The sequence below is a fragment of the Lycium ferocissimum genome, chromosome 7 (genome assembly GCF_029784015.1).
Source record: "Lycium ferocissimum isolate CSIRO_LF1 chromosome 7, AGI_CSIRO_Lferr_CH_V1, whole genome shotgun sequence".
NCBI classification, from domain to species: Eukaryota; Viridiplantae; Streptophyta; class Magnoliopsida; order Solanales; family Solanaceae; genus Lycium; species Lycium ferocissimum.
Genome location: NC_081348.1, coordinates 45,090,586 through 45,110,338, shown reverse-complemented (window position 1 = coordinate 45,110,338; position 19,753 = coordinate 45,090,586). Strand labels below are relative to the sequence as shown.

The 19,753-nt window shown below is 33.5% G+C and overlaps 1 protein-coding gene across 1 annotated transcript; it reads left to right on the top strand.

Moving 5' to 3' along the window:
- Positions 1–8,606: 8,606 nt before the first annotated feature.
- On the top strand, positions 8,607–14,151 carry LOC132065327 (uncharacterized). The gene is made up of 8 exons (XM_059458662.1): positions 8,607–8,933; positions 10,332–10,823; positions 11,173–11,344; positions 11,810–12,107; positions 12,750–12,822; positions 12,911–13,001; positions 13,241–13,320; positions 13,667–14,151. Exons 1-8 carry the CDS (start codon positions 8,829–8,831, stop codon positions 13,925–13,927), a joined length of 1,572 nt encoding a protein of 523 aa, XP_059314645.1. The 5' UTR covers positions 8,607–8,828; the 3' UTR covers positions 13,928–14,151.
- The last annotated feature ends 5,602 nt before the right edge of the window (positions 14,152–19,753 follow it).

Sequence of the window (19,753 nt, the reverse complement as noted above, 5' to 3'; positions counted from 1 at the left end):
CTCGAGCCTTCCATCCACCGGCCATTAAAGATGGGGAGTGTTTCTAGTGGAGAAGCGGCGAAATGATTTTTTCTTTCACATCTATGTTTATTTCACTTCATTGTTACGCGTTGTTTTCTTGAATCTCTCGTTGCCCAAAATGAATAACTTTAGATTGACCCGACTAATTTGAACCTACTTTTTCTTGTAATTAAGCAATTTTCAATTGTCAAATATTCTAAATAAATTAGTGCAAACAACTTTTAGGTTTGTTATTTCCTTATACATTAACTACCCGTGAATATCACAACTTCATGCGTATACTTAAGACCTAATCTTACCTTTAAGCCTAATTATGTGAATTAGCTAACTTTAGGGTATAAAAAACTTCTTATATATGTAACAATTTAACCTACTTGTCTTAGCTTTTTCTTGCATTTATCAGACTTTTTTCTTGCTTTTGTGCTTTCTCTTCTTTTTCTATCATTGATGACAGATAGGGACTAAAGTAAAAAAGATAAAGGAAAAAAGAAAAGGTCAAAATCATACTTTACCTAGCACAATAGGAGTAATTCATTTATTTTTATTGTTATCTCTATATCCCCCTCTACTTTTTGAAGTTGGGACAATTGGGTTGTGATTTGAAATTCAGAAGCAGGGGAAACTTTAATTTCTTGTTAAAATAATAGTTGTAAAGTACTTCATCAACTTTGTTTGATATGAGATTAAATACTTTAAGAGATATCTCATTAATGCTTCTACTAACACCCAAATGACATTTTTACCTTTCCTAGCTACTCTCAACAACAAAAATATGTTCCTATAAAAATACTTAGCTAATAATTTTTGCAGGGATATTCATTGGCTTACTAATAGTTTGAGTGAGGCATAGATCTAGAATGTTGAGTTTATGAGTTTTGAATTCTAGAAAAGGCAACTTGTCAAGTTCTGATAATTTATTTGTACAAGTAAATTTCTAATACAAGTATATGATTATGGCCAAAGTTCTTTGGATTTCACCAAACCTATAACTAGAACTGTAGCTCTACCCCTGATAGTTTCTGTAGGTATAAATTAGTTGCCCAAGAGGATATAATTCAAATTTTAGTTTCATGGGTTTAAATTTCAATGATTTTCTGGTCATTACTATTCATTTGGATTTCCCTTATCCCATAATAATAATAATAATAATAATAATAATAATAATAATAATAATAATTGTGTTAATAATACTTTCTTAATACATGAATCAATCAAACATTAAAGCGATTTTCTTAACAATTGATACTTTTAAAATATGTCTCACTAAAAGATTCACCAAGTCTGCAAAAGGAAGAACTATTCTGCGTGTCTAGTTACAAAGATCTGTTTGGATGTGCAAATGCTACAAATGGAGTAATGGAAAAGAGATAGGAAAATAAAAGTGTACAATGAAAAGAAATCCTTATAGAAGAGACGACAGTTTGAAGCAAAAGTTTCTTTAAGCGCCAACGGTTTTAGAATTGGATGTTTTCCAAACGGGGAATTATCATCTTTAACAAACATTCAGTGTCTTTTGAGAAAGAACAAAAAAAAAAGAACAAGCAAAGTTTTTTATGAACTCTTGAAATATCAACATTTGAATTTTAGATTGCTTATGTGTTTGGATCATTCCCAAAACAAAAAAACAAAAAAAATTGACAATCTACAACCATCTATTACTCTCTAGTAATCTTATCTTGTCTGCTCTTTTAGATGAATAGATGGACAAAAGGTGTAACACCCCGTACCTTTAACCTAAGCTTTGATCATGATCCTAGACTTAGAAAACCAGATAAAGAATGTGGGAATTTGAAATTTCCTCTTCAGTTGTAAGATGGTGGTTTACGCCCATGAACAGTGACCGTATTTCAGTATATGACCCGTATTTCAAGTCGTAAACTGGTACCAAAGATTTTTGAGCATCCTGGAATTTGACACTTAGAGGTTACATCGTTAAATACGGATCGTATTTCAAAATACTGCCCGTATTTCAAAATATATTTGGAATTTGGGAAGACTTCCTTGATGAAAGTTGTAGAGCTTTGAAATACCTTTCCAACGGTATATCATGGGAGTCAAACGGACATCCGTGCAAAGAGTTATGCCATTTTACTGAAGAGACGCGGTGCGATCCATACGGAATACGGACCGTATTTCAAAATGCGGCCGTATTTTAAAATACGGCGATATTTACCGAGTGTAAAATTTAATTTTCGAACGTATATATTCATCCATATCGGTTCAAGTCATTATTTTCATTCTTCAAGCCACAGAACGACCTCCTACACTCCTTCATCATCAAGAACACCAATGTAAGCCTACTCTAATTATTCCAACTCAATTCTAACATATACTCTAATAATCTAAGCAAGAAATCATTCGTCCTAATCTAGGGTTTTCAAGAAAACCCATCAAGATTCAAGAATCAAGATTTAGGAAATCTTCTCCAAAATTCAAGTTTTGGAGCATTACCAGGTATGTAGAGTTGCTATCTACGTGTGGAAACATGATTGTTCTTCCCCACGCCTCTTAATCCATAAAGTATGAATCCTTATGAAAACTAGGGTTTCTATACCATGCTCATGATAACCCTAGGTCCATGTCCATGATTATATGTCCACGATTATATTATGTATGAATTGCTATTATTTTATCATTGTGTTCTTAATAACTCCATATGATTATTGAGAATCAGTCCGTAATCCATGAAAACCCATATCTTGTATTCCATGGGTTCTTGCATGCATGTTTTTAACTAAGAATGATTATTTCATGAATATCCTACATGTCTACAAGTTTTCATGAAATTGTATTATATAACTATTTTCATGCCATGACTCAAGATACATACATGCTATATACAAGTTATTTCATGAAACCATGTTTACAAGTTATTTCGTGAAATCATGATTACAAGACAAGTACAAGTTAATTCACGAAAATCATGGGCTTCTTAGCCAACTATATCATGTTCATGTTTTTTTTTTGGATTTGTTTAGTTAACTGAGAAGGCTCAGTAAAGCCTGAAACTACGTAGCCACCGTAGGATAAGGGTTGTCGACAGGAGGCAACACCTTCATTATGCAAACTTGGATCCTTACATGTTTATTATTACTTAAATCTCATATTCACGGCAAGATATGAGTGTTTTCTTCAGTAGAGACGCAAGTACCGATCGTGTTGTCGGTTATATTATAGCACTCCCATATTACAAGCACGATTATATATACATGTATTTCCATTGATTTGTTGTTTTCGGACTTTATTTATATGTATTCATGCTCATGTTCATATCCCGGAGTTTTTAGTTTCAATTCTTATCATGTTATTCCATATCCCATGTTATTTCTTTCGATTCCGCTTTACATACCGGTACATTCGATGTCCGACATCCCCTTCTATTGCCGGGGGCTGCGTTTCACGATGCGTCTTATTTGACGGGCGACACATGCTTTCGATGGGACGGCATTCGTATCAGCTTATTGGTGAGCCCCATCTCATTTGGGGTTTAGTCAACTCTTTATTTAATGATTAGCTATGCATCTAAGGTATCTTTGGGGGCCTTGTCTCAGCGAGTATGTTTTTAATGTTCAGACTTATGTTAGAGGTTTCATAAACTAGACAAGTCAGTTATGTCATGTTACACTTTTGGAGTCGTATAGCCATTTTGGCTCATTCATGTTATTTCCTTTCATGTTTAAACAAGTATTTTGATTAAGTATTATGACTTATTGCATTTTATAAAGGCTCATCATGCATTCACATTATATTCCGCTCATGTTATGCCTCATGATGATTCAAATAAGCCATGTGGTTCGCTCGGTCACATAAGAAGGCACCGAAGTGCGTGTTTCTCTCAGGCCATGGTTCGGAGCGTGACAAAAGGGATCAATGATGTATCTTTTTCTTATTCCTTTTAGAGAGTTAATAACTAAATAATAAGAAAAGATGGAAAGATCTGACTAGATTAACAGTCATCAGAAGATATTGAATTTAAGCTCGTGACATTATGAATCATATTTGCTCTCGACTTGTCCTTTAGACATAATAAATCTAAATTACCTTTAAGAAATGATATTAAGAAATCTTTCTTTGTTTCTCCTACTTTTTGTTTTTGGTAGTTTATCATTAAGAATTTCACAATAAAGAAAGAACATTTCAATTAAAAAGGTCATATAGATAGGAATTCGAAGTGAAAAGAATGAAAATTTATCCAATTGGAGGTCTTCAGGCCTTATTACAGAATCTTAAATAAAAGCGACACTCCCTAGCTCAGGCCAATGGTCCATCCGGCCGACTCGGTAAATGTGAGCACGGGTGGCATGAAACATGTTCAAAAGGTGAAGTGATCAAGAAAAGTTCTTTTTCAAGATAAATTTGAAGCGTTGTCAGACTTTCTCGGAGATCAAGTACATTAGGAGGAGGTCCATACCATCTTTCATTCGAGAATGTTTCAAGAATTGGATAATTGCATGCTATATTTCTTGAGAAATAGAATGTATTCTTCTTTTTGTCATAATTTTTTTGAAAAGTAAAAACAGATTAGTATGAAAACTGGCTTTTGAAGATGATAAGGAAGCCATTATGAACTACCCTATGTGAAAATTCTTGTAAAAGTTAGAGTATAATGTAATAAATGAAAAACTAGAGGAGCAATTCACATTCACCTGAAAAAAGAGGTACTCATTGTGTAATTAAAAGTGGTGAGTTGAGCTCTTGAATGGATAATTGCCTCCGAAGTAGTTCAAAGTTTCATATCTTTATCTTTTGGCCTACCTTACTTTTTCACTCTTGAGATGGAAAGTCAATTTATGACCCTACTGAACAATAAAGGTAATATTGATTCTTTTTGGGTCCAAAATATTGATTTAAAGTTGCCACAAATATATGGTAGGCCCTTTTTTATCATATGAATGTAGTATTAAAGTCATTTGCTTAGGTTAAGGTGGTCTCCTCCATGTCCAAAATTTTTTTTTTTTTTTTGCCAAATCACTGTCTTTGCTTTCTTCCAACTTAGAGCTAGGGTGGGTGTTCGAGCAGTTCAAATTGAATATGAAAACTTTGATTTAACTTTTTGATTTTGGGATTTAGGAAATTACAATACAAACTAAAAAAGTTTGGATAAGTTCGGTGGTTAAAAGTTCGATATAAAAACTCAAATCCGTTTATAAGCTAAAAAAAGCAGTCCGGTCCATAAAGCATTCCTCGTTAGCAGGGTTCGGGGAAGAGTTCATCCCAAGAGGTGTGATGCAAACAACCTATCCTAACAAAAGCACTAGTGACTGCTTCCATGGGTCGAACAAAGTGGCATTGTAATCATAAATTGACATTGCTTACATAAAATCCTCTTGTACTAATATATGAATTGCTTTTCATGCACCAACTTTACACTAAAGTGGCACTCAAAGATAACTCAAAGAAGCCCTTCCCTTGCTAAACAGTGTTACATGCAATCATAAATATGTTAACAACTTAACATCCTTCCCTGTTACTTTCTCCGTCCTAATTTATCCGTCTTAAGTTTTCTCAAGTCTGTTACAAAACGAATATCATCATTTTATATTTAGAAATAGTTTAGTTTTAAAATTCTCATTTTATCAGGAGGCAAGGTCGGCTAGTGAGACTATGGAGGATAAGCTTCATCGTCGAGAGGGAAAGAGCCCGGATCGACCTTATTTGACATGATTTTTTCCTTTCAAAGCGAAATAATCACTTCTGTAGCTTATTGCGCTCGATCTACATCCTACCTAACTCGATGTTGGTTTTCTTCTTACACACAGAAGGTTTTTGCTCTCGTATTGCGGGTTTTCCATTTCGGTTAATGAGATAATTTATGATCGTATAAATTTCTAAAACTTATTTTAGATCACAAATTTTAACACTGCTAATTTTTTTCTTAAATTTAGTACCCAATCATACAAATATCAAATACTATCTCCCTATCACCCCCAAACCCTCCACTCCAGACCAACGGAGGTGGATGTTGATTAAAGAAGTGGTAAAATAACAGATGTCACAATTTTAATCATCTTCCAACTTCTCTAATGCTTTTTATAGTAGGCGTAACAAGAGACTAACTTATCTAAAACAAATTATTTGCTTTTTATAATGTATTACACGTATGAAAATGATCATATAAATTGACTAATCTTAAAGGAGAAAAAGTGTTTTAATTTGAAACATGGGATAAGATGATCCGCGTATTCTTTGAAATGGACTTTTAAAAATTATTTTCCCTTAATGAAGGAACTATTTACGTAGTGCAGATTAAATCCAGTTGAAACTGCATTTGGTATTAAATAGATTATAAAAATATTAAAAAACTTTAGAAAAATCTATTTTAAGAGCTTATTTATTTATCTCTCCGATTCATTTTATATGACACTGTTTTAAAGTTTAGAATAGAACAGTTTTCCTTTGACTATAATTATAATATATGCGTAGCTTTAATCAAACAAATTAAACAATCAATACTCAAATTGAGATCGAATTAACATTAAATAGTGTAATTCAAAACATTTTATTCTTTTTTAGACAGAGCGAATATTAGTTAGACAAGTATCCTTGTAAACATTGGATAACAAAGGTAAGATTGTGTCACTTCATATCGGACTTTTGTGAGTGGTTACATGCAGAATTTATGCATGGAATAAAGCTAGGGAATATAATTTATGTAGGTATAATAAATTAACAGTGTCAATAATTTTTAAACTATGTGTACAATTTCAATTTATTGTAGCAGGCTGTCTTTATAATTTTTCAGATAATTAGTTTCACTTATTATAACCTGAAGTTATGTGTAGTTCAGTGGCGTACGCAGGATCTTTTGTAAGCCGTGTCGACAGTTAAAGAAGTTAATATACGTTTGAGCTGGACTAGCTGTATCTCTATCCGATACAGTGGATCTTACTATATATATGCTCACACACTCACATAAATTGATACAACCCTCTTCGGCAAGTTTATATATTTTGACATGTTGTATTCAAATAGTTTGATCATAAGAAATAGACTAAACACTTTTCTTTCTATATAAAATATCAAATAACCACTCAAAAGTTCATCATCATTCGATTAGATAAATCAGTTTTAATCAACATCATGGCCGAGAAAGCTCTCTCAACTATAGCAGAAGAAATTGATAAAAGTAAAGTAAATTTTACAATCCAGAACACAAGAAGACGAGTTTCATGCTTCTTTGTCTCACCAAGTCCCTTAAAATTAGAAAATCTTTAATCATGATTGCAGACATTAAATTAAAATATTAATTTAATAAACCTCAAACAAATTCATGGAACTAAATTAACAAAGAAAAACAGTGGCTGTCATAAGAAAATATTTAATTAGAAATTAATAAAAGATTAAAAAAAAAAAACTTTAAATAAATAGCAGCAAATAGTCACAGCCTGTCCATTTTAGCAGATAAAATAGTGATGCTCTTAAATTAAAAAAAAAAAAATCAAATCTGCTACTGGGAATCAAACTCAGGACTTCAATGCAACTAGCAGGGCCCTAGACCAGCGAGCAAGGTTGCTGACTATGCTCAGTGGTATCACCTGTTTAATATATATACGTTGTTACATACTATACATATATATATATATATATATATATATATATACACACACTAAAATTTCCGAACGAAGGGGTGTCGAACACCCCTGGCCATAACGTGGGTCCGCCCCTGGTGTAGTTATCTTTTAGGTAATCTTATAATATAAGAAATATTTTAACTTATTAATACATAGAAGTTAAACTTAATAAGTACAGTAAGTGTTTTGACATGAATTGATTGATAATTGAAAAAAGATATTTATGAGTTGAAAGTGTGGCAGGACATGAAAACACACTTGAAAAACCTCTTAATAGCTATTCAAATTTCAAATTCCATATTTCAAGTTTGATATTAAAATAACTGACCAATTTGATAAACAAATACTTATTTAAAATAATTTTTAAATAATTGAAAAGGTATGTATGAACAAACTGGTTCAACCTATGGGTTCATCCGTCAAGGGAGGATGTGGAGTTCAAATCTATGAGTTCATCCGGACTCAATAACTTTGTCTCAAATTATATATATGTATTAAATAAATCATTAAAGATATACAAATAACCGATTTGGAACACAATAAATAATAATAAAAACAATTTCCAACAAAAATTTAAATTCTGAATATGTCTCTGTATATGAATAATAATGAAGTAAAATATATGGCAAAAACTGTCCCCGGATCAAAAAGAGTGTCCACTTAGTTATTTGCACACCCCTTAAGAAAATACTAACTCCTAGAAAAAAGAAATGTAATTTGATTAAACTGCACCTCATTAAATAGGTGTTATGATTTGATCACTTAACACTTAATTGGGGCAAATCTGGAAAAAAAATAAGATAGTTTTTTCTTGATTTGATGTTACGCTTTTTTGACCGAAGAAAAAAAAAAAAAAAGCTGGTTTTTGACATTTTTTTTTTAAAATTCGGAGGAGTAACAAATTGTTTGTCTAGAAGGTGTCACTATTTAATTGGTTTGCATGACATTATGCCCATGCTATAGTGTGCAGCAGAAAGATAGTGGTGGAGTGAAGTGAGCCCACACTTTGGGAGTGGGAAAACTGAAGAGTATAAATAGTAGGCCACTCTTTGTGTAAAGATGCCCTCTGTACTCTTATAAATAATTTAAACCAAATCTTTATTACAAGTGCTTATTATCTACTAACAACATTCTGATTCTGTATTTAAAACACTCCCATTACACCTTTTTTCTTTTGTTCCTTTCACCCTTTTCAAGATTTTCAAATTCTAAGTTATTCCAAGAACAAAGTGTAGTATGAGTGAAGAACACAAGAAGAAAATCATGGCTGAGGTTCCTGATGACGATGATGGAAGAATTGGTGCTTGTAAAAGAGAATTATTTGCCATTTCAACACCTAAGGTGATGAAGAAAAGACTCTTTTTTTTTTTTTTTTTTTTTTTTTTTTTGGTGCTTTCATTTCTTGTTTGTCCTGGGGTGGGGTTAGGGGGCGTCAGGAATCTCCTTTGTTGAAAAATTACACTACATACATATGTTAATTGTTATTTTTTTTTATGTATATCTAGTAGATGTATCACCTTCAACGTGTATGAGACTGAGGCCTAGTTGTTCTTGTTGTCAAAGGCGGATCCATAGTTTTAGCTCTATTTGTTCAATTTTTTTTCCTTAAGTAGTATTTAGTCTATTATAATTTTGAAAATATGAATTCATATTTACTATTTGTTGCAATTTTAGTGGATTTTTTACACATATATTTATACTCTGCATGTAAAGTACTGTTTCATATGAACCAGCTACCTGAAAGCTCCATCCACCCCTGGCTGTAGTATATATAATAGATGTACCAATTCCAACTTGTATGGGACTAAGGCGCAGTTGTTGCTGACTTGTAAATATAGTAGAGGTTGAGTGCTATTGGTTTCTTCATATGTTTACTTCTTTTATATTTTGAATTTTTTTAATGAAAATTCTGGCTCTGCTCCACAGTCTTTTGTTTTCTTGATAAGAAGGAGAACTGGAAGTAGAGTTTCTGAGCCTCTTGTGTTTGATGTACTTCTGTGGAACTGTGTTTTATCTTGGTTGTTTCCTTATTATAGTTTGATTTGTCTGTGTGTAACTTGGTGTTATACTTTTTGTTTGTTTCTTTCTACTTGTTCAAAATCATTTCCCTCTAATCCAACCCCTTCTTTACTTACTATTCTTTTCACTTTTTGTAACTTTTCCATCCATTGGAGCTTTTGCCACAAAAGTTGATTTTCAATCTGCACACAATTTAGGCATTTAGCAATAATACTTTTTGACAGTAAGAGTGTAAAGACATCTTACTGTGTTCTTTATACATTAAAACTTTAAATCAAATGATTAAGCTAGTGTTGTGGCATGTTCAAAAAGGCACCAATATGAACTACTTAAAATAAAAACATTGTGCCATTAAAATGAGGTGAAAAATTGTTAAACATTTGTTTCTTTTTAATTTAATGAAAGTCAATTGAATTTAGTTGCAGAACTAATATGTTCTAAGCAAACTCTCAAGTCCCAATAGAGTTTCTTTGGATCCTACTGAATCCTTTAGGAAAAGATAGTTGTTTATTGGAAGATGTTTTTTTTTCTTTTTCTGTGGAGTTCTTCCCTGCTGGCACGTTTTTCTTAATGTGCTAGTAATGTTATGTATTTTTGAATTATTTTTGGTTATGTTTCTCGATCTCTTGAAGCGACTTATTTCACGTTTCACAGAATTAGGACCCCGTGTTCCTTGATCACCGGCTTACTAACGAACTTAATTCTTTCTTCATTGTACAGATGGAGAGTTCCTCTGCGATTACTGAACAAACAACGCATGCTAAACATTGGAGGAAACCGAATCTATCTTTGGAGATACCTTCAAGGACGTTGGAAACCTCTCCTCAAGAGTTAGTACAGATTAAAAGACCATCCACGCCTACCCCTACACCCAAGAGGGTGAATTTCCTTTTGACACCTAGTACTTCCGATTCAAGAATAACTACCAACACTTCATCTCCTGGTCCTTCCCCGTATCGTGGAAAATCAACCATTAGGAATCTTTTCCCTAAACTGAGCTTGAAATCACGTATGAATTCGGATACAGAGAAGATAACAACCGTCCCAGATTCAGGTCCGGTTGCAGTTGTGCCACAACAAGAGAAGGTATCCATTTCAAGGTCATGGTCACTTACTAAAATGTTTACGCCTCGCATTAAGACGACGTCATCTTTGCCTGTTACACCAATTGCACATTCAAATCCAGAGTCTATTAGTGGAAGCATCGGCAGCGTAAGTTCTCTGGACATTGCTTGATTGATTTCATATTGTTAGTTTAATTATTGGTAGTTTTTGGTTCTATTATCCTACTTGATTAAAGAACAAAACACCACACACAGAGTCAAAAAAAAAAAAAAAAAACTGAAATTAACTACGAACTTCGTCGCTAAGTTGCTTGTAGCTAATAAAATTTTATGCTAATCCTATTTAGCGATGGATTAGCAATAAATTTTGCTGTTTAGCTATGAAATTTATCCATCGCTAATTCCTATTTTTTCAGTTGTGGAAAAGAAGGAAAGAGAAATATTTGCACTTAAGTTTTGGTGCACTTATCTGAAATAGGATATGTTGTTATTTGCAGACAAAGGAAACACATGTGTGCATTTCGCGATCAATGTCTCTACCGGTCATTAACAAAGAAAAAGACGGAAGCAATAGGAGAGTCGAATTTTTCTTTCGAGTTATTCCTTCAACGCCTCAAGTGACGGACGTGGAGGCCTCGGTTCCAGCTACAAGTCCAGCTAAAGTACCTGGTAAACAATTGCCTCAAATCTACTTGGTTCTCATTAGATTTTGATTTTAAGCATTCATAGGCTTTGGAAGATGCACTTTTCATTTGAACACCAAAGACATAATAGGCGTTTGGACATGAATTGAGTGATCTTTAAAAGAAAAGTAATATTTGAAGTTGAAATTGTGTTTGGACATGCATTCCACTTGGTAAAAGAATCAAAGTTTGTGAGTGTGAAAAAATTTTCTCTTGAAAAGCTCATATTCAAAAACTAACCAAAAAAATCATTCTAATATGTAGCCACACATTGTTTTGAAACAAAAAAAGAAAAAATATTCATGTCCAAACGGGCCCTTAGAAAAGAGGATGAGGCTTCCAGTATCCTTAAAGGAGCCCTTGGCAAGTTACATTATGCTGCATATATGAGCATTGATGTATTATTAAAGATGCCACTATCTCGATCTAACGATTGATTTTTTTCCCTCAGAGGAAAATGAGCAGGATGGTGAAGATATACCGGAAGAGGAGGCTGTTTGTCGAATTTGCCTAGTTGAGTTGTGTGAAGGTGGAGAAACGCTCAAGATGGAGTGCAGTTGCAAAGGTGAACTCGCTTTGGCTCATCAAGAATGTGCTTTAAAATGGTTTAGTATCAAAGGTAACAAGACATGTGATGTGTGCAAAGAAGATGTCAAGAATCTGCCCGTCACACTCTTGCGCATGCAAAGTGTTCGGAATGCAAATGCAGGATCCGATAGGCTCCGGCATTTGGAAATAAATGGATACAGGTAAAACAATCATCATTTCAACTCTTTTTGTAACTATATCATGTGCCCTTCTACTTTTCCTAGAAATTTTAGCAGCTAAGCAACCAAATTGGCCCTGGTTAAAAAGACCAATCTTTCTTGTATCACTTGCTTTACTCAAATTTATACAGATATATAAACTAGATTTAAGGGATTACTTGCAGCATCATATTTCATGAATACGGTTGAACGAAAAAGTCATGTTCTGTTAATTAGTACTCCATCGTCCTAATTTTTGTGACATTCTTTCCTTTTTAGTCAGTCAAAAAATAATGACATCTTTCTATATTTAGTAACAATTTGACTTTAAACTTCTCATTTTACCCTTGATGAGATGATTTATAGTCACACGGATATGTATGGCTTATTTTAGACCACAAGTTTCAAAAGTCTTCCTTTCATTCTAAAACTTCGTGCCCAGTCAAACACCTTCACATAAATTGGGACGGAGGGAGGACCGTCTTTGATCAACACACACCAATGTTAGACCATAAAGAAGTACTCTATCTTCTCGTTCCTCATCGTTATTTTAACTGCTAAGATTGGCATGTTAATTTCAATAAAATGTCCTTATCATCGATAACTCAAAAATATTGGGTTTCTGACTTTTGCTATATTGCACAGGGTTTGGCAGGAAGTACCAATTCTTGTCATTGTCAGCATGCTTGCCTACTTTTGTTTTCTTGAGCAGCTGCTGGTATGTTTAGAAGATAATACTAATCTCAAGAGAAAATAGCCATGTCATCTCTTTATTAGTACTAAATTTGAAGTTGTCCCGTCCGCAGGTTGGGAAAATGGGTACTGGCGCAATTGCTATTTCACTTCCCTTTTCTTGTGTACTAGGCCTGCTTGCGTCAATGACATCATCAACCATGGGTATGTAATTTATCATTAACGGTAACATTAAAGAAGCTTTGATCTATCAAAAGCATTAGTCGCATCAAAGGCTAGTACATGTGATAGAGTTTGAAAAACATATGTAAGGTGTATGAATTGATTAGGAAGAAGATACATATGATCTTCGCTTCGTTATTTCTTGGAAAAATGCTATCAAAGGTCCTATGTCCATTGTGCCTTTTTTGTTTTTTTGACTATAGTTGTTATCTTCTGTGCAGTTAAGCGAAGGTTTGTCTGGGTTTATGCATCGGTCCAGTTCGCCCTAGTAGTACTATTTGCACACGTCTTCTACTCCCTGGTAAGATTATACTCTCTCCGTCCCATTTTAACTATATTTTTTGCCCAAAAAAGATGTTTCAAAATAACTGCCGCTTTAGAAAATCAAGACAGAATTGTTGCTTTTTCCAGTTTAACCCTTCAAAGGCGTAAAAAGTGATTAATAATACTCAATTTTCAATGGTAGCGCTCCCCAACAAGAAATAAAATAAGGGAAACTTGGTAAATTACACCTTGTACTTAGTGGTTTCTTAATGGACGTGTTAAAACCTTACAAGACACTTAAAAATGATATTGGTGGAAATTGTCTTTTTGAGCTTACTAGATATACTGAACTGCTTAAATTTTCCATCTGTATGCTACATTAGGTTCGCGTGCAAGCAGTTCTTTCAATTCTTCTATCAACATTTGCTGGCTTTGGAGTTGCAATGAGTGGAAGTTCATTAATCGTCGAGTTCTTTAGATGGAAACGACGACGAGCAGCCTTGTTAGAGCAGCAGCAAAATGCACAGATGGTTTTGCCTCCAGGTGGATGGCGACAGATGAATCAATCTGCTACATCGACTCGTGTAGGTCCTCAAAATATTCAGCACGATATAGAAAATCCCGAGACGTTTAGTTGGACCTAAGATTGTGTGTTATGTTACCATTATAGCCAAAAAAGAGAGTGAGATATGTCCATACAGAGTTGTGGAGATTGATGTTTTTGTACATTTTAGTAACTTATTGCCTTCTAATACAGGAAAAATAGGAGTACTTGTTGTTGTTGTTGTATTGACGAAAGAAGTTGTAAAAAGTAAAATGCTTATATGCATAAGGGAGTGCAGAAAGTAGAAAGAATTCTCTTTGTTCATCCTGATTTATCCCTAACTATTTCCCTTTGTCTTTTAAATAGACAAAATAGGAAAAATGGTCCTTACATTTTGGCCTTTTAGGTAGGTTTTTAGTAGTCCTTTAAATATACTTTTGAGCAGTTTTGGTTTTAAGTTTGTCAAAATTAAACACTAAACAATCATAAGCTACCATTTTAGCTATTTCTACACGCTCTTTTTTCTTGTCATACTTAAAATTTTTACCGGTTCGTGGGTCTATCGTCATTTGAATCCCCCCCACATTTGAACCCGTTTGCTCTCCCCAAACATCCATATGTTTGGTTCTCATATGAGCTTTTAGTGTACCCGTTCCACCATCCTTACCAGCTTCCTTGCTTAAAACTAAATACTTGTCCACATGCAAGTACATGTAGCCGATTGGTTTTCCTATTCTTAGTCATAAATTTCCAAACTTTAGTCCGTTGGCTTACGAGTTCTAGGCGGTTTGTCTTGTGTATGTGATTGTGCAGACATGTATCTCCTATGGGATTTTCGGGGTTGTGTTTCATCATCATCATCTAAGTCTTCATTAAAAGTGTCGGTAAAATGTTGTTACATTGCCTCATGACCTAAAAGTGGATTATTTCCTCCAACATCAATACCTAAATTAGGTGTTTCTTCCACAAATGTTTCCTCATTAAGCCCACCCCTAACAATACCACTACTACTACAAACAATACCACTACTACTACCGGTACCACGTCTTAATCTCTTTGACATTATTAAATAGAATTAATTTAAATCACAATCAAATAAATCACAATAAATTAAATTGCTAGAATTAAATTGCGTAAATTAAATTGCGAAAAAATAAATTGCTAGAATTAAATTGCGAAAAATAAAGATAGAGTTGGAACGAAGGTACCAAATTGCCGGATTAATTTCCAACAAAGTGAAGGCGGCTAGAATTGCAAATCCACCAAAGTTACTTCGGATTGTTGCAAAATCACCAACTCCACCAACAATATTATAATTGCAAAATTAATAATTGAAACTATAATAAGACTTTGTAATATTTATTTGAGAGAAATATAAAGTGACTAATTATTGCAAAGTAACTATAATTGAGAGATTGAGATTTGAGAGAAAGAGAAGAGTGAATTGGTGTGAATTAAAATGAAAATGAAGAAGGTTTATATAGGGGTGAGGGATGGGTTAAAGTGTTAAAAAAAAAAGTTTGGGGGGGTTGGGGGGCCAAAAATTAAGTAAATGACCGTTTGGCAACGGCCATTTTTGCAAATGGACCGTTGCCAATGGTCCAATTACTCCCAGCCCAACGGCTCTTTAAATTTTTTTTTTTTTTTAATTTAACCGGTTTAAACCGGTTTAACCGGTCCGGTTCCGGTTTTACCGGTTTCAAAAAAATGGAAACCGGACCGGTAAAGAATTAACGGTTAACCGGAACCGGTTAACCGGTTCTACCGGTTCCGGTTTTAACCGGTTCAACCGAACCGGTTGACGGGCTTAGATGTTACTCACGAATTTGAGATTGACTCATTTATGAGCATACTTACATCTCTCTCATTTCCATATAAAGTAGTTCATACAAAAGTTATAAGAAAGAACCAATGAAAATACTTTTGGGCAAGACTGTTCCGTTCCCTGCAATCAGCACAAGCAGATATAATGTAAATCGCAACTACTATTTGAATAGCTCATTAAATGACATGATCGTGTGCATTTCAAGTGAGGTAGATTATACAAAAGCTCCCAATGACTACTTGAAGAATGAAATCAAAAGCAAAAAAAAAAAGTTACCTGTAGTTACCATTAAAAAAGATATCAGGTATTCTTCCTAAGTTGTCTAACAGGAAGGAAGAAATCTGAAGGATTTAGGCAAAGTCTACAGAAAATAAAATATGAGCTTTGTATTATTTTAGCTTGAGAGGGCATGTTATGCAAGGAGGGTGCCAACATGACGTTAGTCTTTAACATGATAAGAGAATTATCTAACTTCCAGAGCATTCATGCAATTAATAGTAGCATCTCATTCCGAGAACAAATCCTAGCACACACACACAAATGGAATGAGCTTTCGAGTTGAATCTTTACCACTTTTACATTCTTTGATTCAAATTTCTGAAAGCTTTTAAGTATTTTACGGGGTTGTCCATGCAGGAAAAATACAAGATACATTAGAAGTGCAGTGAAACTTAGATGTTAGAAGTTCTCATGCTGAATTAGAAAAAACCAAAAGTAATGAGAGGCAAAACTTACTTTGAATTTGTCAGCACATCCTCATGCCAGCCAAGTATATACAAATTTAACATCATCATCTCTGCTGCATAAATTTTTATGCCAAATCACTATACCTTTTCCCATTGTGACAATTATTACAGTCATAGCAACTCCTTCCATCATACCATCCTTTTAACTCTAACAACAAATATAAACAGAACAGATACAAAATAGTTGATGTACTAAACTGAATAATCATATATGCAAATGGAGGAACGGTAAGGAAATGAGATTAATTATAATAATCAATTATAAAACTTACACTTCAAAAAAAACACAATCTGACTAAGAAACAATGCTACGTGCACATAAAAGCCTTGAGGAAAACTCAGAATACCATAAAAAAGTCGAGCCAAGATTTTTTTTTTTTTTAAGAAATTGACTAAACAGGTACCGCTCTTTTATTAGGTATCTCCACATACATAACCTAAATTTTTTGTCGTTAATATGACCACTTTAGTTTAAAGTCCAACTGAACCATTAGATTCTAAGCTTGATCTTTAATCTTTCAAGTTGAACATTATTATCTTTGTATTCATCTTGAATCTAGGCACACTGATGTGTGTTATAACTTTTTCAAATCTACCATATGACATCCTATCACAATGGACAACCCCTTCTAATTATTTTCTCAGCCTATAAAAGGTTTTGCATTTCTTACTAAAGAAGGAAACTACACAATGATTCCTGTAATAGCTGGGAAAGCTAAAGAAATCAGATTATAGATTGCAGCAATTATTTTTGTTTTTGACACAATGTCTAAGTGGAGCGTTTGATATGTAGATAAACATTAGTATTCTGATATCCACCCTAAAGATGCAACAGTTCTTACAAAGTCAATTTTTGGTTTTTCTATTTCGCACCTTATAAGTAAAGTCAACTTAATTTTTTACTTCACTTCAACTGCTCACAAGTTCCAAAAGTTAAACCATCAATGTAACTGATATTAAATTAAAAAGAATCGAAGGATAAGATCGACTCTAAGAGAATATAATGTTGAAAAATGTATGTTTACTGTAAACTCCGAAAGCACCAGGTAATTAAGGCCCTCCTCCAAAAGGTTAGTTTGAATTTTGAAAGATCATACCTCTGGAACTTTTAGGCCCGAGCAGCCAACTGGATGTTCATCTTAGTTTTTCAGCAACTTGTATAGATCTACGGCCTCAACAGAAAATTTGATGCAGTGTAGAAGAATTACAGCTAAGAAGGAAAAAAACTATACTATGCTATAGATAACAATATTTTCATTCCTGGTAAATCGATCGATTACGTATTTATCCTCATGCCACTTAGCTAGAGGACAAACTGTATAACTAACTCTTGGGACCGAAAAGCAAATAACAAAAGTAATATGGAAAGACTAGGGATCTAACTGTGTATTCCAGAGTGGACCCCTATTAATTCTACCTTTAACTAAAATAACTACCAAGTACAAGCACACACTAGCCTTGGTACAATCCTGTTAAGCAACTCTCCTTTAATTCATATCAAAATTTCTGAGGTGTTCAAGAAATTTTAGCAAAGTACCAACCTAGAAACAAAATTATTACCCAGGAGAAGGAAGAAGTAAAGGATCATAGGATGGCTCGAACTTGCATGTTTTTTATTCGGAGAATGCGTATTATGACTGCCACTTATATTCAAGAAAAGAAAAAAATATAGCTAACATATAATTATACTTACCTTTGCTCCATGAGCACAACGGCCATAATATATATATATCTATATATATATATATATATGCAAGCCAAAAAGCAAAAAGTGAGCTGCAGAAGTGACTTGCTTCACGTGGCAAATATTTTTACAAAAAGAAGACAATGAATTAGGCCACTGAATATTAGCAGACGGGAAAAATGACAGTTATTCATCCAAATCTATGATATTTTTTCAAAAGTTGGAGGAGAAACTGTCAAACTGAGTTACATGACACTTTTGAAGAAACTTTTACATTTAATTTTTTATTTGAAGTCATCATCTACTAATTGGGACGAAGTAAAGATAAAACACATAAATCACCTAGTATGATAATCCGTCAACAGGGAAAACGCAACGTGACAGCTTTGAAGATACTTCCAAATAGATTCTGCAAAAGCACTTCAACCATGGCTGGAAGTTGATTCAAATTTTCCCTGACGCGGTATAGGGCTCTCGTTAGTTGTTATGAATTAAGCTAGCACACTTTTATGGCATTAACATATTTGCTACTGCGGAATCCCAAAAGTTACTTCCCCTAAGTTTTCCTTCTCTTTTTTCCCCTTTCTTGTAGTGATTTCTGACCATAGATTCCATTGAAAATTTGTCATTTTTGGTTCAATTTTAGTTCTCCTACTCCTCTGCATAATTTTTGCTAGATTTTTAACATGCATGTCAGTTATTCTAACTGATCTGGACATCCATGTTTGAAAATAGATATCTGATGTAATTATATAGTACTTATTATTTTGAGTTACTGGTTGTTGATGTCTTTTCGACTTTCTCACTCTTATTAATAACTGCAAATCGAAATGCTTATGCGAAAATCTGTAATATTATGCTTGTTATTGGTCTTTGGTACTTATAATTTTTTTTAGTTATTGACAGTACAATATTAGTGTATTCATAAAAATACTTTCATGGTGTTCTATACATCACTTCAAATGGATGGCCTCCCTTCCCTATTAATTGCAAGAATTGAGATTAGGCAAAGCTATCGTAATTTTATATTTTCTTCAATTATATCTGCTGAAATATTCTCGTTTTCATACACCATAAAGGAACAGTAATCCAATGGAAGAGAATGAAATGAATGTTGATGAAAAAACATGTCAAATATTATCACAAAATTGGAATTTACATTCATCATAAGTCCCATCTTTTCAACCAGGATAAGGTCATTTGTTCAACTTGAACTGTGTGCACTTAATTCACTATCTATAACAATTAAATTTTTTTGGCATTGACAAAGACTACATGAATGTAATGCGATGTTATTCCCTGAGCTTATAAGATCAGTTACTAAAAACGAATCATTTCTTTGCCGTTGGAAGACCCAATCACATAATTCCATTATCTTCCTTCTAAGCTTCTCTATTGTATAAGCATCACAGTCCTTTCAGTGTATGTTATCATTTAACATATCAATTATATATATATGCAACTCGTGCATGAGATGATTGTTCAGTAGTCATCTGTGGTTTGTACATTTATTGGTAGTCGGCTTCCTACATTATAAGGTGCTAGAGATCTCATTATAGTTGAGCATAATCTAAGTGCTCACTATTGACTTTGTTTTGGTCTTACATACTAGAATATCATCTGGGAATTAATATCTCGTTTAAGCCATCTATTGCATGTGATTATGTATTC